Here is a 23,941-nt window from a genome sequence, read left to right as displayed (position 1 = left end):
AAGAACTATCGGACCGGGTGCTGGGAGCTTTGCTGCCATCACTGAGACAGAGGCTGTGTGAGGAAGGTAGGCTCTCAGGCAGAGGGAGCAGGGAGGTGGTGAGCTCACTGGGGACACACTGAATGTGAGGTGCCCGTGGGCCTTGGCGGACTCCAGGAACCTGGAGGCACCGAGGAGAGGCCTGGGATGGAGATACAGTTGGATCTTATTTGCATGTCAAGCAGGGCTGGACCATGAGAGGGGTGGGAAGGAAAAGCAGCGCCCTCAGGAGGACCCCAGGGGAATCCACATGTGAAAAGCTCCCGTGAGTAACAGAAGTCAGACAGAGAGAGACAAATGCTGTGTAATTTCACATGTACATGGAATCTAAAATCACAAAACAAAAACAGACTCACAGGAGCAGGGATAAACAAATGGTTTCCAGAAGGGGTGGGGAGATGAAGGTAAGAGGTACAGGAGTGTAAAAAGTGCAAACTTCCAAATATAAAATAAATAAGCCACAGAGACACAGTGCACAGTGCAGGGGACACAGTCGGGTCAATAATACTGTCTTAACTTTGCATGGTGATTACTCCGTTATGTATAAAAATGTCAAGTCACTATGTAGTACACATGAAACTAATATAATATTGTATGCCAAGCACGCTTTAATAAAAAAAATATTATAAAGCTTGTAGGGGAAAAAGAGGCCTGTAAAGAGTCAGAGGTGGGAGGTAAACCATGGAAGCCATGGGGGGTTACTGCTAGAAAACTAAAATGCCACTGAGGGAGGTGTACAGAAAGACAGGCCTGGAAAGTTCCAACTGGACTTGGCACTGGGAAGGAGGGACATTATCTCAATGGGGGCAGGAGCCAGACGCAGACACTGGTGGGCAGTGTGCAGAAGGGGCTGGGGAATTGGAGGCAGCCAGGGCAGGTGGCGTTTTGGAAGCCGGGAAAGAAAGGAAGGACAGTGTTGACATGGCACCTGGAGGGACATGGGGACAAAGCTCCAGGGTGAGAGCCTGCGCCTGTCAGTGGTTGAGGGGCTAAGATGAGGAGGCAGAGGTGCCAGGGAAGAACAGGGACCATTGTGGGGGCCTCGGAGGCTGCAGCTTTTTTCCATGAGTGAAATCAATGCAATGTGAGCCTTTCCCCGCTCAATAACTTATTAGCAATTTTTAATTACTGGGATGTAATTAATTCATTCCAAGTACAGAGGTTCTGAGAAGCACACCACATGTGCTGAACTGATAACCTTCTCCCACGTTTGCAGGGTGCTCACACCAGACATTTTGTTGCATACGACCTAGAAGAAACATCCAAAGAATACACATTTGTATTAAGTTGCGTTTCTTTTTTATTTTTTTAATTTTTTAATTTTTTTAAATTTAATGCAGTGACATTGATAAATCAGGGTACATATGTTGAGCGAAAACATCTCTAGATTATTTTGACATTTGATTGTGCTGTATACCCCTCCCCCAAAGCTATATTGTCTTCTGTCACCTTCTATCTGGTTTTCTTTGTGCCCCTCCCCTCCCCCAACCCCTCTCTCCTTCTTCACCCCATCCCCCCTCCCCCCACCCCCCACCCCTGTTGCCATCACATTCTTGTTCATGTCTCTGAGTCTCATTTTTATGTCCCTTCTATGTATGGATTCATATAGTTCTTAGTTTTTTTTCTGATATACTTATTTCACTCCGTATAATGTTATCAAGGTCCATCTATGTTATTGTAAATGATCCAATGTCATCATTTCTTATGGCTGAGTAGTATTCCATAGTATATATGTACCAAAGCTTTTTAATCCACTCGTCCTCTGATGGACACTTGGGCTATTTCCAGATCTTTGCTATTGTGAACAATGCTGCCACAAACATGCGGGTGCATTTCTCCTTTTCGACCCGTTCTATGGTGTCCTTGGGGTATATTCCTAAAAGTGGGATAGCTGGGTCAAAAGGCAGTTCGATTTTCAGTTTTTTGAGGAATCTCCATACTGTTTTCCACAGTGGCTGCACCAGTCTGCATTCCCACCAGCAGTGCAGGAGGGTTCCCTTTTCTCCACATCCTCGCCAGCACTTATTTTGTGTAGTTTTGTTGATGAGCGCCATTCTGACTGGTGTGAGGTGATATCTCATTGTGGTTTTAATTTGCATTTCTCTAATGATTAGTGATGTTGAGCATTTTTTCATATGCCTATTGGCTATCTATATGTCCTCTTTGGAGAAGTGTCTATTCATCTCTTTTGTGTTTTCTTGATCCTGGAAGCAGATACTATAAACAGGATGACTAAGCTCCAAGCACTGCTGTGCTGGGCTGCTGTTGGTGAACTTTCAGTTGGGTCACTCGTAGCTGTTCGCAAGGAACCCAGCTGAACCTGCAGGGAGGCTGCAGGACGGGAAATGGACCATGAATATTCCCATTGGCCCTCGAGGTCTTGGGGCTGTCTGTGCCTAGAGCAGAGAGTCGGGGTGCTGGAGACCTGTCAATTCCATGAGGTCAGGCCTGGCATCCTGACCACACTGGTGTCCTCAGTTCTGCATAGCCTTGGTTCCCAGTGGACATTCAGTAATGTCTGCGAGGCTGTGTGGCTTGGAGAAAAGTGGCCAGACCCTTTTCTGTGGAGCTCAAAGTGAAGCAGGCAGGGTGCTGGGTGCAGACAGATCCCTTTGCAAGGGCTGGGGGAGCAACAGTAGCCTCTGGACAGAATGTGGATGGGGCAGGCCTGGAAGCACAATTGGGAGAAAGGGGAGGGTGGGTCCAGTGCCAAGAAGCCAGAGCAGACTGAAGGAGGGATCACCTGAGTTCTCTGCTGTCTTGACCCTGGGCTCTTCTGGCAGCTCTGGGTGATCCTGTTTCCTCCTCTCTAAAGGGAGGGGAGAGAGTGGCCTGGTGTTCTGATGGCCAGAGGCTCAGCCAGCTTTGCAAGAGAAGCCCCGCTGGGCTTCTTGCTGACCGGGGGAGCAGGGCAGCCCCAGCCCAGCAGCCACCAAGACTTCCTCACCTACGATGGCTCCCGAGCCCTCCCTCCGCACCAGGAAGTCTCCCGGGGAAAAGTCACTGCATCAGTGGTGAACGTGCCTGGCTGGACAAACAGCCCAAAGCTGTGGGTGACTTTGAAGGGTGGGCTGCAGTGGCAGAGCCAGTGACATGGGTCAGGGATTACTTAGTACTCTCTGGGCCTCAAGGTCCCTGCTGGGAAATGGGGAAGCAGGAGTAGCTTGTGGCACTCAGTTGGTGTGAGTTCACACTGCCTGCCTGGCACACAGGCCTTTCTCAGCTCACCTTCACCCACCTGTCTGCATATATCCCCACCGCATGCTCCTGCCTGCACCTAGGATGCCCCCCACCCTTTGAGATGCATCCTGCATGTCTCTTTTCCAGCTCCTTCCCTAGATGTTGCTCTTTCTTGTCAGGCAGACAGTCCCTCTCCCAGGCTCAGTGGTCAGTCCCCGAAAGCTGTTCATTCATTTCAGAAACCTCCTCTAGACCTGGATCGGGAGTTCTTGGTTCTCTTCTTTCTCTACTAACTTGCTAGGTGAACTTGGATGACTCAATACATCTCTACTCAAAAAGTAAGGCAGTTGAAGAACTTGATTTAAATTTGATAATCTGGAGGTCAAACTCAGTCATCCATGAAACAAATACAAGGGTCAACGTTTTCCTCATGCCTTTTCTGTTCACCGAAGTTGCCATGACCCCGACCTCTTAGCCCATATACAGCACTGTCATACATGGGCAGGGTCTTTCAGCCTCACCTCTGTCCCTGATGTTTGCAACAACATCACCATCACCCTAAGGGCTGTTGACCCCTTACAGAAAGCTGTTCACTATGTAACAGGCGCTGCTCCTTCAGGTAGGTACAATGTCATTCCCACCTTACAGAGGAGGTGAGGTGCTGAGAGCTTATACTCCTCATCCAAGGAGGCGTGCTATTGCCCCATGATGAATCTAAAAGCCAGTGCCCTTGACCCTGTGCCCACTGCCCTCTCTGCCCCTGTGATGCTCCCTTGGTCTCAGCACCTCTCTGCTGGAGGGACCCACTCCAACAGAGTGAAACCCAATTCCCTGTGACTCTTGCTGCCATCAGGACCCTGTCCCAGGACCTCGAACACCCTGGGAAGCCGTGTCTTGGGCTGGAGAGGTAACCTGAGGAAGTGTGGGGATGCCCTGGAGGCATGGGGCTTCACTGTGTTCCTAAAGCAACAGGACTCAAAGTAACAACAGGAAGAGGAGAAAGAAGTCTTTTTGGCAGGGAGATCTAGCTGCTCTGCTAACTTGTAACAAAAAAACTTGTTGGGTTTTAATTCTTGTGTTTAGTAACACTTAACGAAAGAAGATTTGTTAGTGAGTCTATAGCATAGTTAATTGTCAAAAATGGAAATTATTTCCCTTGCTTTCATGAGCCGGGGAACTCCCCTCCAAAGTACCCAAGTGCACCTACCGACAGCATGCAGGATGAGAAGCTTGATGTCCTTTTAGAACTGAACCCTTAACAGGTTCCTCTCTTTCATAATTTCACGGTTTATTTGGAAAACTGTCCGACTATGACACAGTAGCATCTGGGATAATACAACCCTGGCATGGGGAGCAATCACTGAAAGGCAATTTTGTCTTCTTCAACAGTACAGGAGATAAAATGTGAATTTAAATCCGACTTGGAATAATAATGGTAAAAGCGTTAATTAGTACACAAATAGGAACCCATGTCACAAAATAACTTTTAAAACAAACTCTATCTGAAGTGAAAGTTACAGAGAATTTCACCCACTTTTTTGGTATTCTCTGGCAGTATTTGGCGCTGAGGACAATTGGGACTGTAATTTTGGCACAAGAAGAAAGGGATATCACATTGCACATCCCACCAAACCCCTGATTTTCAGCAAGAGATCCTGTGTAGGACTTTAGGGCAGCTGGTGTCAGGGCTGGAAAGGCAAGCTGAAGTCATGATTTTGAGCCCAATTTTAATTTTCTCACATGCTAATGATCCCTAAATGATGTGATATTTCTTTTTTTTTTTTTTTTCTTTTTTCTTTTTTTTTTCTTTTGTATTTTTCTGAAGCTGGAAACGGGGAGAGACAGTCAGACAGACTCCCGCATGCACCCAACCGGGATCCACCCGGCACGCCCACCAGGGGCAACGCTCTGCCCACCAGGGGGCGATGCCCTGCCCCTCCGGGGCGTCGCTCTGCCGCGACCAGAGCCACTCCAGTGTCTGGGGCAGAGGCCAAGGAGCCATCCCCAGCGCCCGGGCCATCTTTGCTCCAATGGAGCCTCGGCTGCCGGAGGGGAAGAGAGAGACAGAGAGGAAGGAGGGGAGGGGGGTGAAGTAGCAAATGGGCGCTTCTCCTGTGTGCCCTGGCCGGGAATCGAACCCGGATCCCCTGCACGCCAGGCCGACGCTCCACCGCCGAGCCAACCAGCCAGGGCCAATGATGTGATATTTCATTCCAAGTTCACAAGGCATCTCATTGCCATGGCAACTGGAATGTGATACCAGTTCTCTTGCATGTGGAGCTGCCTGTCCTCCCTTGCACAGTGGTGAGGGCCTGTGTCCTCATGTGTGCTTGGCAAACCCCTCCCCATTCTCAACACACTCCCCCTTCCCCACTTCCTGTAAGGACTTCTGGAGGCGGTTAAAAAAACCCCAGAGAATAAAGTCATAACTTCTCTTTGTAAAGTCTGGTAGGTAGGACTGGAGAATGGCACCTAGATGGTTTTAGAAATTGTATTTGCATAGAAAAAAGGGTAATTTTAAGTTTTCTGTATTAATAACTCCCTGAAAACTTAGGACAAAAGCCAGATAATCATCAAGGAGCTCAAGATGGTATTAAATATCCCACTGCTATCTTGGTGTGGGCAGTGCAGGAAGCTGTTCTTTATACCCTCCTTTCTTCCAGGACACCCCTCCCACCCCCACCTGCCAAGGGCTGCAGCTGACCCTGAGCCCGAGGCTGTAAGGGCCTCTCAGGGGCTCAGACTCCTGGGGCCAAGCCTGCAGAGAGGGCATCTCCAGTGCCTTCCACACCCGCTCTCCAACTACCATGAAGCCATCCGGGTCCAGACACGCTCCCCAAGCCCTGCTGGGCAGAGCCCTTGTTCTGGCCTCTGCTGACCCTTCACATCTTGCTGCTCCAGATTGGGGCTACACAGGATAAGATACATGATGACAACAGGTGTCATTAATACCAACACCTGTAATGTGCCTGGCACATGTAAGTGGTTTCTGGGCAGCAGCTCATGAACTTTTCTCCGCAGAGTAGGCGGGTACTGCCGATAGCTCCATCTTAAAGACGAGAAAAGGCCCAGAGAAGTGGAGCCACACACCTAAGGCCACACAGCTGGGAAGCACCAGAGCGGGGCTGCCACTTCGGGGGACCTTACAAGTATTGTTCTGCAGGGAAATGGAGCTTTAGGACAGTGGGCCTGCCATACCGCCTGGGTGGGGACTCACAAAAATGTGTGAAAATCTCAACAAATCAGAAGAATATGGTGCACAAAGTCAATCAGCATGAAACAGAACCCTATTCACTTGCCCTGCCCCCACCCTTCCCAGGTTTGTGTTGGTTGTTTCTCCCTCAGATGAGCTGAGAAATGCTGTTTGAATAACGGATGGTGAGGGAGGCTGTGCATACTCTGAGGCAGAAATAAAATCCTTCAGAAAGATGCAGTCTGGGGGATATTGGAAACTGGAGAACGGAACATCAGTCTATAAAATTCAACACAGCCAATAAAGCTGGAACAACTGGTCAAGTGTTTTAGAGCTCACGGCTGCTGGGGACTTGGCAGGAGCAGCTGGGCAGTGCTCCCAGACCAGGGATATTTTTCGTGGGCTCATTTTGGTTTCATTTCCATAATGTGCCTCCACCTCAGCATCAGTGTCATAAGCACAGCCATGAAAGGGTCTAAGACAGTGTCCATCAGAGGATCAATTTGACTGCAGAGCCCCAAGTGCTCCCAGGCTCACTGCGGCCACAGATCATAGACAAGGGTGGCAAAGCTGCCTTTTCTGCAAGCGCAGGTGGCATGAGCAGAACCTCAGGAGCCACCACAGACCTGTGTTCTACTGCTGAGCACATGCCCGTCACCCCATCCCAGGCTCGGGGCTAGTTACAGTGAGCCCCTTGCAGTTCCGCCCACTCAGAAGCCCTTTGCTGTCAGCGTTGCAAGCAATGGTGGGGCTCAGTCCCAAGCCTCCTCTTCTCCTCCCTGTCCCCCACCCCAAGGTAGGTCTCTGCCCTCATGCAACACCACATGGCATCTCCCACCTCTGATGTCCCCCATGCTCCTATCTGCCACACATTGCTTCTGTCTTCTCATATTTTCTAACTTATTCATGTGTGACCATTTGGTTTCAGGATCAGTTATTCCCACTGGCTATGGAAGGTACCATGCATCAGGGTCGCATCAACATGGGAACTTGCATCTACTTATTTATTTATTTATTTATTTTATTTATTTATATACAGGGACAGAGATAGAGTCAGAGAGAGGGATAGATAGGTACAGACAGACAAACGGAGAGAGATGAGAAGCATCAATCATCAGTCTTTCATTTTGACACCCTAGTTGCTCACTGACCACTCTCTTACATGTGCCTTGACTGTGGGCCCCCAGCAGACCGAGAAACCCCTTGCTCGAGCCAGTGACCTTGGGTCCAAGCTGGTGAGCTTTTTTTGGCTCAAGCCAGATGAGCCCATGCTCAAGCTGGTGACCTTGGGGTCTCAAACCTGGGTTCTCTGCATCCCAGTCCGACTCTCCATCACTGCGCCACTGTGGAACTTGCATTCTAACTCTCACATCTTCCAACATCTGTGAGCCACCAGGTGTCAGCCTGGTGCAAGGCACCATGCCAGGTGCTGAGAATGGATCCATTGGGAAGAGCCACAATGCCCTGCCTTGAGGGCTCTGACCCTCCCATGGGAGCTGCCAATGGCCTTCTCTTTCAACTCAGCCCCAGCGCCGAGCATGAACCCTTGGCCTCAGCTCCACGGACATGGTCTTCTGTCCATCAGGGCCTGTCTGCCTTGCTCAGGGGTGTCCTGGCCAGGTCAGCTTGGAGAGGTGTTCCATCAGCACCACTCCAGGCCAGGGTCTGAGAGCCTGCCATGCGGGAGCCCACTGTACTAGAGTCTATGCACAGCCTGCCCCCTGATTCATGTGGCTATGTTCAGAGGGGCACACGTAGGACCTATCACCCCGACAGGCCCACCCTATGTGTGTGAGACCTGGGCACCACCTTCTGGCCTGGCTCCTCCTGGACACATGTTCCACACCAGCCAGGGCTTAGTTGTGCCTCCCTGAATTTGCTCTCCGAGGGCAGGTGGCTCCAACAAAGCCTGCATCTCCAAATGCTTCTGCTTCCCTGTTGTGATGGCTCCTGCCTTCCTCTATCTCTACTGCCTTTACATGGAACCTGTTACCTCTGGATACCTGGGCCAGTGGTCAAAAGGCCATCAGAAGAATGCTCCCCAAACACTACAACATAGGGACACAAAACCATGTTCCTACCTTTAAGGAAACAGTCCTTGCTATGGACGGTGACAATCTTCTTCTCCAGCAGGCAGGCGGCACGGTGGAGCTCACAGTGGTTTTCATAAAACTTCCCGTCGGAGCCACACACAGGCATGTAGCTCGGTTTGCAGGCCTCCAGGCACCGGCACTCAGGCTCCCCCGTCTCCCTGCTGAGCGCACACCTGCTCCCACGGCTGCATAGTTTCTTCCTGCAGGAGGCTGGCAGCCCGTCGTAGCTGGGAAGCCCTGCCAGGCACACAAACACAGAGGGTCAGCTCCAGGAACTTGGTGGGGTCCTGGTTTCCTTTGTGGCTCTTTCAAGTCATGGTGAGCAGAGCCCTGGGGGCACAGGGTGCCCAAGACAGGCCCTGTACTCCAACAGCAGCTGGCCGGTGGTGCCAAGAGCAAGGTCATGTAGTATAGAGCCTGGTTTATATGGCTGGCTCACACCAGACATCTCAGACATGCGCCCTGTCCATCTGGGAGGAAGGAATGAATGGGGGCCACATATAGGTGGCAAAGTGCCCATGGCCATGCTGACCGAAAGCAGCAGGGCTTTCAGAAAAACACCAAGGGCTCCAGTGCAGGCTCCCTTGCTGCATGCAGGGACCTGAGGTAGGGCAGAGTTTTATGCAAGGGGGAGGGTGGATGGGTCCTAGGGAGCACGGTGTGATTCTGGGAGACTGGGAGAGCCAGGCAGAGGCATTTTGGTCCAGTATGTTAGGCACTGGGGAGCCACTGTGACACCTGGAGGAAGTGCAGAGTAAGGAAAACATGGTATTTTAAGTGTTTGAGGTGGGGGTCGGGAGGGCAGTCAAGGCTGGGAGGCCAGAGGCTGGCCTTTGCCTCTGGGGAAAACAGTTCTCCAGATTGCATAACATCAGTGATGGCACCAGCAGCCTTTCTCTGCCTCACCCTCTCTAGCAGTGCGGCAGTGCAGCAAGAAGGCCGGCAACCTGGAAATGGCAGCTGCCAGTTTGCTTTGGGTTTCCTCCCTGTGACTTGCTGGCTGTCCCCTGCACCCAATGCGTGCCCATGATGATCTCAGGCAGCGGTGCCCAGAGCTCCGATGCAAAGCAGGCAGGATGGATAGTAGAGTGGCTTTTGCTGGAAAGGGTACATTCAGTGAAAGGCCAACCCAGCAGGTACCACCCATGTCACAGGAGCCCAGAAAACTGCCTGACTGCCATATGGCACTAATGACAACAGACAGGATGGTAAAGGGATATCAAATACAAATGATGAAAACATGAACACAGGCTTTTATGGCCACAGAAATCTTCACTTTTAAGTTTATTTATTTATTTATTTTTTGCATTTTTCTGAAGTGAGAAGCTTGGGGAGGGGGAGGCAGACAGAAAGACTCCACATAGGCCTGACCGAGATCCACCCGGCATGCCCACCAGGGGGCGATGCTCTGCCCATCTGGGACGTTGTTCCTTTGCAATCGGAGCCACTCTAGCGCCTGAGGCAGAGGCCATGGAGCCATCCTCAGCGCCCGGGCCAACTTTGCTCCAATGGAGCCTTGGCTGCAGGAGGGGAAGAGAGAGACAGAGAGGAAGGAGAGGGGGAAAGGTGGAGAGGGGGAAAGGTGGAGAAGCAGATGGGCGCTTCTCCTGTGTGCCCTGGCCGGAATCGAACCCGGGACTTTCACACGCCAGGCTGATGCTCTACTGCTGAACCAACCAGCCAGGGCCTTTGCTTTTAAGTTTTAATTAAATCTTCAAAATTCTCAATAGAACAGAAGGGCCCTTGCACTCTACATTGAACTTCCAATGCCAGTTCCAGTTCATGGGGTTAACAAACAACAGCAACAAAAGAAACCCTTTTCTTGTGTTTGGTTAAGTCTGCTTTTCATCACTATAGATTTGAAAGGAAAAGAATCAGTTATTGATAGATTAACTGCTTGATTCAATAACTCATTTAAATTCCATTGACCGTGGTAAGCTAAGAAATATTGACTTTTTCTTGAATCATAATAAACTAGAAGGTCAAATATCTCCAAGCAGAGTAAAAGTGCAGATTCTAAGTGGGCATGAATGTCCTTTATCCACTTGGCTAATTGTTCACCCATTGCCTCAAGGCTCCATGGTGTTCACACGCTGCACTGCGCACCTCCCCATCAAGGTTGACAGGCAGGGGAGGGGGTGAGAGCTGCGTGGCTCCCAGTGAGGGTAGCGGCTCTGGGCTGAAAGCTCTGCCACGTGTTTATGGCTGCTTTGCCACCAAATGTGTTTGGTGATTCACCTGAAAAATGAGTTACCCTGGAAAGCTCTCATTACTATGAAAGAAACACAACTCTAAAAATATCAGCACTTGTTCCCTTCCCAACACAGGGCCAGAGCACAAAGCATTGCCATTGTATCACCACGTTAATGAACTTCTGCATGCGATGGGAAGGGCACCCACTAATTGTCCTGTCTGGCAAAAAACAGAGCCAGAGTTTCCGAGCCTCTGGTCCATTCTGCTCTGGCCTTACTGACCACCCAGACTGTGCTTCTTTTCCTAGATCAACTCCAGCGCACCCCTGGGTCCATTTCCTGCCACCTCACATCCAAGCGCCCCTCTCTGCCCCATAGGGTCTGCCCCGCTCTCTGGCTTCAGGAGACCCCACAGGGTGCAGGACATTTGTCCTCAGGTGGCCCCCGGACACTCAGGTTTTAAGAAACACACCATTTTAAAAGCTGATCTCTTTAATTCTGGTTCTGCCACTGTGCAAACCCCAGGATAGAGGCTGAGATGGCAAGGGTGGTGAGGGTTCCCACTTGCAGTGACCTTCCCAGAGGCGCATCTCCCCTTGCCTCCTTCAAGGGGGGCCTAAGGAAGCTGGAGGGATAGCTGCATGAAGAGGAGACATGTCCTTGGGTCCTTGGGGTCTCCTGGGGTCCAGGGGGCTAGAATTTGGAGTGGCAGAGCAGAAAGGGGCTTCTGAGACCACTGAATCCAGCCTAAGCAGTCAAAGGAAAGCCAGCTCACATTGGATGGGGTGACACTCACTCCCTGACCCTTTCTCCTTAGAAACACCTGCATGCCTGGATTGCAGCAAACACCTCTGAAAAGCAGCATGTGTGTGATACCCCTATGCCAACACTTGATTAGCTTGCAGGTGTGACGGAGGTCTTCGTGCTAAGAAAACATGCCAACTAGGGCTTGTGGAAGTTGTCAAGAACATTTAGGTTCTCTGGACATGGAATCAGCTGTTGGCAAACAATCGATTCCTAATTATATGCAATTAAAGCAAAAGTGGCTTTAAAGCCCTGCACCTGCCCCTTCCCAGTCTGCCAACAACAGGCCCGGGACAAGCTGAGAATGCCCAGCACAGGGACAGGCCCAGGATCCCGTCTGCCACAGGGATGCTGACAAGTGGTGGTTTCCTCATTAAACAAGCCCCTTGTCACCACTTCTTTGTTACTAAAACAGGATGAATTCTCCACTCCTGCCTGGATGATGATGAAACAGTAATGGGAAAAGTAACCAAGTGAGACTGCCAGCAACTGCCTTTAGTATTTATGAGGACAACCATGATGCATGAAAAAGATGTGTTCAATTTACAGTCATAAAGAGAGTCATTTACCCAGGTCAGAAACTGATTATCATACCAAATAAGCCGCTTTTCAAGACTAATGAAATTTGCTGAACATGGTCACAAATGGGAATTATTACATGAAAGTTATGGTGGCAGGAGAAACAAGTCCATTTGTACCAGTTGGTGCTAAAGTCTCCCTCTGTGATTCAGGTAAGGGTTCTTGTCTGAGTGACACAGACCTGGGACTGCCAACTTGAAGTGTAGGTAGGGGCGATGGAGGTTAGTCACGGTCCAAGTCAAGTCTGTGTAATCTCAGTGGCGGGACCCGACAGAGGAGGTAGGTTCGCTTCCTTCACCGGAGCAGGAAGCTTCCCTCACCACTGACCACACCAGAGCACAGACAGCTCTGTAACTGGGCTTTGGCACAGAGCAAACCAAAGCCTGCTCCACACTCAGGGGTTGTGCTCTGAATTACCCCGGAGAGCAAACCATTAGTTTTCTACTTTGGGATGCTAATGCCTGTGAGCACATTTGCCCAGAGCACCATTTCTGTCTGAAAACTTGTCCTTGGCTTGATTACTGAGAGAGCCCCCTCCCCTTACACGGCCTTGGGAGGTCTCCACTCTAGGTCTCCGTCATTAGTACTGCCTGGGCCTCCTCCTGCAGGCCCTTGGTCCCCCAGCAAAGGACTGGGCTGACATCCCCACTGCCTCACCTCATCCCACAATAAAGCCACAGTGAGGTGACTTCTTGGCTCTGAGGTGGCCACACTCTCAGCAATGCCCAGTGCAGGTAAGGAACAGTGGGGTGTGGAGGCAGAAGGCACTCACATTGCCAAGAACCAGCCCCCTGAGTGCTGACGGTCTCCCTGCTGCCTGTCGTGGACGCTAGCCTGCACAGCAGCGGTCTCCCACTTTTGCAGACAGAAGGCACGTGCACAGGGGCAGCTGCCCTCCTATCAGCAGACACAGAGGACACAGGCTTTATTCTCTGTGCATCATAGAAACTCACCGGGGAGGTGCAGCCCCATATCCTGGGTCATGGTCAGGTTTTTTAAAGACCTAAAGCTGAGAACTGCCTTTAGAAGAGCAGTGTGAATACAGAGGTATGCAGACGTAAAGGGTGTGCTATCCAGGAGCTGCAGGTCATGGTCCCAGTACTCCCCCTGCCACCCTCCCAAGACAACGTACACCCTCAGACATGCCCAAGGTGGTCCTGGGACAGAGTGCCTGGTCAACTTCGACTCCCTCATTGCAGAGAGCACCCAGGGCCTTGGGTGTGGCTGCAGAGTGTGGGTTGTGTGAGAGCCAGGTGGAGACCCAGCCAGCCGGCTGGCACAGTCTCTGTGCCCCCACATGGGTGGGGAGTAATGACAGGGCACTTCAGGAGGGCCTGCCTGCCAGCTCTCCACCTACCTAGTCATCCAACAAGTATTTTTGAAATACCTCCTATGTGCCAGACCCTATTCTAGGTGCTGGGGACACAGAGCAGACTAGGCTGCTGTCCTCTGGACACTTACATGGCAGTGTAGGAAGACAGAGAAGAGTGAAGAGGAAAACAAACAAGACACACATGGGTCATGGTAAATGCTAGGATGGAAATAGAAACGCTGCATGGGCCAGCTCTCCTCTGAGGTGAGGGAAGCCTCGTGGAAGAGGTGAGATTTGACCTGAGGCTGAAAGTGAGGGGGCAGAGCCTGGGGCCAGGGGAGAGCAGAGCAGTCCGGGCCCTGGAACCCACGTGCAAAGTGAGGGGGCTGACTCACGAGATGCTTGGTCTGCAAAGTCCTGTTCAGATGCTGGGCAGACCCAGTCTGCAGGGAGCTGTGACTGCAGAGACAAAGTCGCCACCTTGCCTGGTTCCCTGGAAGCTTTGTTGGCCCCTGGGAACTGAGTGTTGGAGGTAGGTCCCATCTCCACACCTGGCTGGAAAGGCCTGTCCTCAAAATTTCCCATAAACCAGAGGTCCCACCTCCATACCTGGCTGGAAGGGCCTGTCCTCAAAAACTCCCATAAACCTAGCACCTCTCAGGTTGCCAGTGGGGAGGGGAACAGACCTCCTGGGCTCTTACCACTGGTCACTTGAGTGGGAACCTTCACATCCTTTGGGTGCCCTGGGTGCTGGGGCTGCTCCACGTCCATGTCTGCCCTGCAAAGTCTCATTCACACTCAAGTTTTAGGAAGAAAACCTGTAGTTTCTCCCAGAGAGAAGTGCAGAACCCAGCCAGAGAGGGCAATGTTTAAAGCAGGGGTCAGGAAACTTTTTGGCTGAGAGAACCATGAACGCCACATATTTTAAAATGTAATTCCGTGAGAGCCATACAATGATCCGTGTACGTTACACATTATCCAATAAAAATTTGGTGTTGTCCAGGAGGACAGCTGTGATTGGCTCCAGCTACCCGCAACCATGAACATGAGTGGTAGGAAATGAATGGATTGTAACACATGAGAATGTTTTATATTTTTAACGTTATTATTATTTTTTATTAAAGATTTGTCTGCAAGCCAGATGCAGCCATCAAAAGAGCCACATCTGGCTTGCGAGCCATAGGTTCCCGACTCCTGGTTTAAAGTCACTGCTGTGTGCTGAGGTGGGCCAGGGCCAGGCACTGCGCCCAACACTGAGCTGCATATGTGGGCTCATCTAATCTTTGTTTATAGCTCTGCGAATTAAACACACAGGCCTCATGCTGAGGCATGTTAATATGCCCATTTTACAGATTAGAAAATATGAGTCAAGAAGTGACTTGCTTATGGTCAGACAGCAAGTAGGCTGTAGGTGGTGGAGCCTAGATTTGAATCACTCTCACTCTAAATCGTTCAGACTTGGGATCACCTTCTCAGCTGGGGTCAGGGTCCCTGCCTCAAGGAACTCATGTCCATAATTTGAGCTTCTCTCATGTTAGGCTATATCCCAACATCAGCATGCCTGGCCTGTTGGATTTCTGTTGCTCACATACCTTGAGAATATGCAGCTCAGAGGCCAATTAAGCTTCCTCTCTGAGGGCTGAGGTTTACAGAATGACAGAAGAAAGCTCTGATTGGATCTCTGAACATCATAGGCCCAAACCCCCTCCTTGTCATGCCCAGATACCTGGCTCCTCCCTCCATTATAATGTCTCTCATCTTCAATGTCTCCCTGCTTCCTCCCCAGCCTTTACCCCTGAAATTGTTCAGGTGACTGCTGGGAAGATGTGATGTCCTCCCAGTGGCCACAGAACAGAGACCAAACCAAGGCAATTGTGTGCTTCATGAAAGCAGAATTTTGACCAACTCTGAATGTCTTGACCAAATTCTCCAGGTCCCAAAGCTTAAGAGAAACATATGATTACCATCGACAGGAGGTAATGTGACCTGTCAGGTGCATAGCTCACAGGTCCTAAGCTGAGGGCTAACACACTGGCTTCCAAATAAAGTGCTAAGTCAAAATCAGAAATGCCTGGAACATCAAGAGGGACAGCAGACGTTAACCAACGTTAACTGATTGGTAGACTCCCAATTCTGCCTAAGGAGTTTATATCGATCCAACTCTGGATCAAGCCAAAGTGTAAATGCAATTCCTGCGTGCTGCCAGAGGCCCCTGGGCAGGGCTTTAGGGGGAGCTTATTTCTGATTGCAAGTGAATGTAAGTGCCAAAGTATTACTTTTCAAAACAAAACCATGACTCCCAGGGGAATATACAGTGAGCCTGATTTAAGGTTTGTCTGACTCTTTACTGAGGGGACCAGAGGAGTGGAGGAGTCTATGGGAATAGATGAGATGCTCAGGTGAGACATGCGATTATTTAATGACGTATAGGGCAAGAATACCATAACCTTTGGGGTCATTTTTCTAGCCAGAATGAAATAGTTTGCATCTTTACTGGAAACAAATATACAAGTTAATGTGCAACTGCATATGGTCTGGGCTTGTCATCAGTAGTAAACAGGGTGTTGAACAAAGATGCACTCCCCTAGCCCAGATCAGTACATGATCCTCGCGTGGGTCTGTTCAGTGATGCTCTGGACACTGCCACACTCCCTTTGCCTTATTTCCAAGTTTTGGATTTTTTTCCAGTACAAAAAGTGCCTACAGTGACAGATGTCATCTTACTAGGCTGCCAAGGACTTTCATCCTTTTCCCCTAACTGGGAACCCCAGCCTCACTAAGAGGCCCCAGAAAGGAGAAAATGAGGCTCCAAATCACTGAATTCAGCTTTGCTGAGACAGATAAGAATGCATGAGGCAAAGGCATGTGGCGGTGTTGGCCTACATGTGAGCTGATGATGCAGGACTACTTCCCCATCGTGCGTGCTGCGTCAGAACTCAGCCAGGGCTCTGTTGTACTGAGCTGGGTTTCCAGACACACACGGTTAAACCTCGCTACTGCTCCTGGCCTTTGTTAGCTTTGGAACTCAGCCAAGGCCCCTACCCTCATTCCCCTCTAATTTAAAACTGAGAATAACAAGAGTTTGTTGCTGATTAAGGATTCAACAAGATAGTTCCTGTCAAGAGTTGGGTACACCATAAATGCTTTATTCATACATTTAGAATTAGTGCTGAGGTGAAAACCCAGGACTGAAAGATAAGAAGCCGTTGGTTTTACCGCTGCATGTGTCCACGGTGTGGGTCAGTCAGTTTTTAGGAGGCCTGCCTTAATGAATAGAGCATGCTTGTATTGGAAGTATTGACTGGCTTTGAAAGACAGAATTGACATGGCACGTTTCAAAATATCTCAAGGAAATGCTTGCCTTGCAATTTCCTCTGCTGAGGGGATTTGCTGGGCCCAGGTAGACTCTGCCCAGCTTCTGTGTACAGGGCGTCTGAAACGACACATCTCAAGGAAAAGTGACTAGAACAGACTTGCAGCCCAAACTCTGCAGATTGCACTCAACAGCTCAGGTGGTACCAGGCAGTCAGCAGGGCCCAGACCACCTGCCAGGTGAGCCCATAGCACAGCCACAGTGCCCACAGTGCCCACAGACATTTCTGGCCCACTTAGGTCAGGTGTAGAGACCCTGAATAGGAACACAGAACAGGGACAGAGTTCAGAGTTCTGAGGCAAATGCCACAGTGGCTTTACTGACAAAAGTACTAAACACAGTACTGCGCAGAACGCAACACAATAGGGATAGAATTAGTAATTCTGATTAATCAATAGGTGGGGCAAATATCTCAAAGTGAGCTATTTCCTTTGCCCTTTTGTCTGCTCTAAAGATGTTCCCCTTCCTGACTTCCTCATCCTCAACTCTGCTTCCATTTGTGTGTATCAAAAAATACCCATTAGGACTGGGGGTTGGGGCTGTGTCAGACACCTGTGCAGGGACTGTAAGGTCGTCTCCCCTAGGCCCCTTGGTGCACACCATGTAGTCTCTGAGTAGTCACTGTCTCCATGACAAGTGGTGCCCCATGTGAGGAAAGGGAGCAAAAAGACAGTAGGTCGTAGGCTTCCCCTTCCCTCTGGGTGCCCTCTGCTCTGTGATGCTGCTTCTCCCTCTGTGGTGTGTGATGACAGTATGCTGCCTGACCCATGACTTCTAGAGCTTTCTCCTCAAGGCCTCCCACAGGCATACTCCACTTAAACTGAGCTGCCAGGCTCTTGGCCTGGAGGCTTTTCTGGCTGCTTGCCAGCACTGTGCACTTGACCCCGCAGAGTGGTGATCCCCTGTCCCCTTGTTGCCTCAGACAGCACAGCAGCCCGGGGCCAGGCCTGCAGCAGCCAGACTTCAGTAACTTAGAGCTCCAGGCAGAGGATGGGATGGGCTCTGGTGTTTCAGGACAAGGACCAGGTTCTACTTCTTATGCTCAGAGCTCTGCACAAGGCCTGGCACAGAGTGGGCTGCGGAAGGTGCCAGGTGACAGGTGCTGGTAAAAACACTGCAGAGCCCCAAGATTGCAGGTGAGAGGTCTGAGTGATCAGAAGTGAATGCCTTTAAGGAAACAGATAATGGCAACTCACTGAGCAGTGAGCTGCGGGAAGAGCCGAGACGGTGGACAGCACCGGCGACAGGCTGCAGACTCAGGTTCTCACCCTGACCAAAGCAAGTCTTTTTCACACATGAGCCTCGTTTCTTACTGGTAAGAAGAAGGGGTCGGATGGCGCGGTAGGAAGCGATACCGAAAATCTCCCCATAAACTCAACAAGTTCTTCAACCAGAAACAGAAAAACCTATCCTTGGAGTCTTCAGATGCTTCACAACACACCCGAAGGTAGGATCGGGCGAAAGATTGGCTAAATATATGGTCAAACCCCGGGGGAAATAAGGAGTAAGAAATGCTCCGCCTTCCTCTCTAATCCAAACAGGAAGGCTTTCACTGAGAACTGAGAATATAGAAACTAAGGCGGGCATAGGGAGTAAATAGGTCCAGACTGCAGTACAAACAGCCAAACCAGGCTGTGGCACGGAGATCCAAGCCGTGGAAAAACCAGGGCAATTCAAGCTAACACGCGCGCCAAACCCAGACAAAGAAAGACAAGTGGGACAGCCATTTTCCACATCTCCTGGCTGGCGCGCACGGGGTTAGTGGGCAAGAGATTCCCACGAACACTTCAGGGGTGGGCGCAGCCCGTGCTAACCCACAGAGAAGCAGAGTCAGAGGCCTCTGTGAGAGCAAAAAGCAGCATCTCCTAGGAGCCCCAGCGCCCTGAGGGGACCGGGCACGGGGAGGGAGCTGGAGCCAACTCCAAAGGCGAAACTTTTCTGTGAGGGACGAGGGATTTCTCCGTCCTGCCTGAGACTCAGAATCGGGTCAGCGCCCACGCACGGAGAGTGTGCAGGAGATTCCTCCGAACTCCTCAGGGGTGGGCGCCCGTGTTTTCCCTCAGAGGAGCAGAGTCAGAGGCCAGTAAGCGGGCCAGGAGCGGAAGCCCCAGCGCCTTGGGAAAGCCGCACGGGGACAGAGCGAAAGCCAATTCCAACCCAGTAACTTTTCTGTGTGGGAGGAGGGCTTTCTCGGAGTGAAAGACGTCCCGGCTGAGACTCAGAATCGGGTCAACGCCCACGCACGGAGAGTGTGCAGGAGATTACTCCAAACTCCTCAGGGGTGGGCGCCCGTGTTTTCCCTCAGAGGAGCAGAATCAGAGGTCTGCGAGCGGGCCAGGAGCGGAAGCCCCAGCGCCTTGGGAAAGCCGCACGGGGACAGAGCGAAAGCCAATTCCAAACCAGTAACTTTTCTGTGTGGGAGGAGGGCTTTCTCAGAGTGAAAGACGTCCCGTCTGAGACTCAGAATCAGGGTCAGCGCCCACGCACGGAGAGTGTGAAGGAGATTCCTCCGAACTCCTCAGGGGTGGGCGCCCGTGTTTTCCCTCAGAGGAGCAGAGTCAGAGGTCTGTGAGCGGGCCAGGAACGGAATCTCAGGCAGCCCTAGCCCCTTGGGAAAGCCGCACGGGGATAGAGCGAAAGCCAATTCCAAAGCTCGATCTTTTCTGTGTGGGTAGGGATTTCACTCGAAGTATGACCTGTCTGGTCTGACATCCTGGTGGGTGCGCACGGAGAGTGGGCAAGAGATTCCACCGAACGCCTCAGGAGTGGGCACTCGAGTTATCCCACAGAGGGGCAGAACCAGAGGTCTTTGAGTGGAAGGAAGCCACGCCTGATTATGCTAGCAGCTCTGACTGACTGAGCCTTACTCAGAGCCCTGTGCTGAGTGGGAATAGAGTGGGGAGTTGCCCGCTCTTTGAGACTCTTACTATCCAGGCAGAGGCAGCAGCAACCCCATAGCTGGATTACCAGGCTTCTAATTGTGGAAGGAAAAGACTAGAAGAGAGGCTCCAGGAACACTCTCACAGTGAGAGATCCTCTCACTGTTGGAGCCTATAAACACTAATAAGCCTCGACTGCCAACGAGACTGAAGCCCAATACATGACATCACCATAGAGAATTACCAACTGCAAACCTCTTCCAGAGCGTGCCACAGGGGCAGAACCCGGGGTACAAAGTCACCGACCAGAAAGACAGAAAAGAAAAAGCAAGACGACAACCTCTCAAAATCAAGAATAATCTGCAGACTTTATAACCTATCCCATTTTATTATATTTGTTCGTCTGTGTCTCTTTTCTTTATACTTGATTTCTTTTTTTTATTCCAATTTGGTCATTTAATTCTCTTTCAGTCTTACTCTCGCCTCTCTTTGAACTACACTACCCATAAGTGTTACATCTCCCATTATCTTTTCTTTCCTTCTCCTTCCTCTCTATGAGGGTTGCAATCCAAAACCCCTAACTCTCTCTCTTTCTCTCTCCTCCTTTTTCTTTTTTCTTCTTTAAGTGGTTCCATCTTCTCTCTCTCTCTCTCTCTCTCTCTCTCTCTCTCTCTCTTTTCTCCCTCTATATTAGCCTCTTCCTCTCTCCTTTACATCTTCTCTCATTCAAACCTCAATAACGAACAAATTATCTTATCTGGGACTCAAACTTAAGTTTGTGACATTTTGGATGGTTTTTACTTCACCTTTTTAACACATTAGAAGTGCTCCCATCCCTGGCTCTCCATTTTATCTAGTTCTTGTTCCACTAAATACAATAGTAATTTTTTAATTTTCCACCCCTTTTTCCTGTTTCCCTCTTATTCCTCTCATCATAACTCTGAGTCAGCCAACACCTAAAAGCAAAGCATTTTATTCTTGACCCAAATTTTTTCCTAATTTGCTTTTTGTGGGTCTATACTGCTCCCCCCCTTTTTTATATATAAATATTTTTTTCTTTTATTTTATTTTTTTTCTTTTTTGTCTTTTTCCTTTACCCCTATATTACTTCTCCCCAATTCAGGCCCTCCGCCACAGGTATTGTTTGTTCTATCTAGTACAATATAATTCACAGTTCATCACAAGATTTTCTCAAAAAAGAGGGGAGAGGAGAGGAGAGGAAAAAAAGGAGGGGAAGGAATTATTCTTTTTTTTTCCTCAAATTTTTATCTTATTTTATTTTTCTTTATTTAATGATTAATTTAAAAAAAAAACAAAAACACGCAATTTTTTATTTTTATTTTTATTTTTTTATCCTTTTATTCCTTTTAAAATCTCATTAATACTATCAAGAAAACCACCCTCAGATGCCATTAAAGAAGAGAAAATCGATTATCATGGATACAAAAGAAAGAGAGGTAATACAGAGAGATGAGGAAAAATCTATGGAGAAAAAATTTAAGATATTGGAAACCTTGGAGTTAAACGACAGAGAATTTAAAATAGAAATCCTAAAAATACTCAGAGATATACAAGAAAACACAGAAAGGCAATTTAGGGAGCTCAGAAAACAACTCGATGAACACAAAGAGTATATCTCCAAGGAAATTGAAACTATAAAAACAAATCAATCAGAGATGAAAAACTCAATTCATGAGCTGAAAAATGAGGTAACAAGCTTAGCTAATAGAACAGGCCAGATAGAAGAGAGGATTAGCGAAATAGAAGACAAGCAACTTGAGGCTCAACAAAGAGAAGAAGAAAGAGATTTAAAAATTAAAAAAAATGAGATAGCCCTACAGGAATTATCTGACTCCATCAAAAAGAATAACATAAGAATAATAGGTATATCAGAGGGAGAAGAGAGAGAAAATGGAATGGAGAACATACTCAAACAAATAATAGATGAGAACTTCCCAAGCCTGTGGAAAGAACTAAAACCTCAAATTCTAGAAGCAAACAGAACTCCAAGTTTTCTTAACCCCAACAAACCTACTTCAAGGCACATCATAATAAAATTGGCACAAACCAACTGCAAAGAAAAAATTCTCAAGGCATCCAGGGAAAAGAAGAATACAACATATAAAGGAAGGCCCATTAGATTATCATCAGATTTCTCAACAGAAACTCTACAAGCTAGAAGAGAGTGGACCCCAATATTTAAAGTCTTGAAAGAGAGGAACTTTCAGCCACGAATACTATACCCATCAAAGTTATCCTTCAAATATGAAGGAGAAATAAAAACATTCACAGATATAGAAAAGATGAGAGAATTTATCACCAGAAAACCCCCACTCCAGGAAATACTAAAGGGGGTTCTCCAATCAGATACAAAGAATAAAAAAACAACAACAACAAAGCCACAAGTAAAAGCTCCAAGAAGAACATAACAAAACCAACTTTAAACTGTGACAACAATAAGAAAGGGGGGAGAGGATGAAGATTAACAGTAGCAAAGGGCGATGGAGCGCAAAAGTACTCACAAAATAGTGCACTACAATGAACAGGGTAGGAACCCTTTTCAGTACTTAATGGTAACCATCATTGAAAAAACCACCACAGAAGCACATGATTTAAAAAAGATAGCAACAGAGGAAAGATGTATGGAACACAACCAAATAAAAACAAAAGATAAAAAAACGAAAGAGAAGAATCAAACAAGGCACAAAACTAACAGAAAGCAATCTATAAAATGGCAATGAGGAACTCACAAGTGTCAATAATTACACTAAATGTAAACGGATTAAACTCACCAATAAAAAGGCACAGAGTAGCCGAATGGATCAAAAAAGAAAATCCAACTGTATGCTGCCTACAAGAAACTCATCTAAGTAACAAGGATAAAAACAAATTCAAAGTGAAAGGCTGGAAAACAATACTCCAAGCAAATAACATCCACAAAAAAGCAGGCGTAGCAATACTCATATCTGATAAAGCTGACTACAAGACAGCAAAAGTACTCAGAGACAAAAATGGCCATTTCATAATGGCTAAGGGGACACTGAATCAAGAAGACATAACAATTCTTAATATATATGCACCAAACCAAGGAGCACCAAAATATATAAGACAGCTACTTATTGACCTTAAAACAAAAACTGACAAAAATACAATCATACTTGGAGACCTCAATACACCGCTGACGGCTCTAGATCGGTCATCCAAACAGAGAATCAACAAAGACATAGTGGCCTTAAACAAAACACTAGAGCACCTGGATATGATAGACATCTACAGGACATTTCATCCCAAAGTGACTGAGTATACATTTTTCTCCAGTGTACATGGATCATTCTCAAGAATTGACCATATGTTGGGCCACAAAAACAACATCAGCAAATTCAGAAAAATCGAAATTGTACCAAGCATATTTTCTGATCATAAAGCCTTGAAACTAGAATTCAACAGCAAAAAAGAGGGAAAAAATCCCACAAAAATGTGGAAACTAAACAACATACTTTTAAAGAATGAATGGGTCAAAGAAGAAATTAGTGCAGAGATAAAAGATATATACAGACAAATGAAAATGATAATACGACATATCAGAATCTATGGGATGCAGCAAAAGCTGTGATAAGAGGGAAGTTCATATCACTTCAGGCATATATGAACAAACAAGAGAGAGCCGAAGTAAACCACTTAACTTCACACCTTAAGGAACTAGAAAATGAAGAACAAAGACAACCCAAAACCAGCCGAAGAAAAGAGATAATAAAAATCAGAGCAGAAATAAATGAAATAGAGAACAGGAAAACTATTGAAAAAATTAATAGAACAAGGAGCTGGTTCTTTGAAAAAATCAACAAAATTGACAAACCCTTGGCAAGACTTACCAAGGAAAAAAGAGAGAGAACTCATATAAACAAAATCCAAAATGAAAGAGGAGAAATCACCACAGACATCGTAGATATACAAAGAATTATTGTAGAATACTATGAAAAACTTTATGCCACCAAATTCAACAACCTAGAAGAAATGGATAAATTCCTAGAACAATACAACCTTCCTAGACTGAGTCATGAAGAAGCAGAAAGCCTAAACAGACCTATTAGTAGAGAAGAAATAGAAAAAACCATTAAAAACCTCCCCCAAAATAAAAGTCCAGGCCCAGACGGCTATACCAGCGAATTTTATCAAACCTTCAAAGAAGACTTGGTTCCTATTCTACAGAAAGTCTTCCAAAAAATTGAAGAAGAAGCAATACTTCCAAACACATTTTATGAGGCAAACATAACCCTTATACCAAAACCAGGCAAGG

At 48.2% G+C, this 23,941-nt stretch overlaps 1 protein-coding gene across 2 annotated transcripts in view; it reads right to left on the bottom strand.

Annotated features, from left to right (window-relative positions):
- Positions 1-23,941, bottom strand: part of FSTL4 (follistatin like 4) — a 592,181-nt gene that overhangs the window by 335,861 nt on the left and 232,379 nt on the right. For both annotated transcript variants that reach the window (XM_066388059.1, XM_066388060.1), the window contains exon 4: positions 8,494-8,742. In XM_066388059.1, the coding sequence (XP_066244156.1) occupies positions 8,494-8,742 (249 nt within the window). The remainder of the gene's footprint in view (positions 1-8,493; positions 8,743-23,941) is intronic.

The sequence above is a fragment of the Saccopteryx leptura genome, chromosome 6 (assembly GCF_036850995.1).
Source record: "Saccopteryx leptura isolate mSacLep1 chromosome 6, mSacLep1_pri_phased_curated, whole genome shotgun sequence".
NCBI classification, from domain to species: domain Eukaryota; kingdom Metazoa; phylum Chordata; class Mammalia; order Chiroptera; family Emballonuridae; genus Saccopteryx; species Saccopteryx leptura.
Note: the sequence above shows the minus strand (reverse complement) of the source record. Positions and strands in the feature narration are given on the sequence as shown.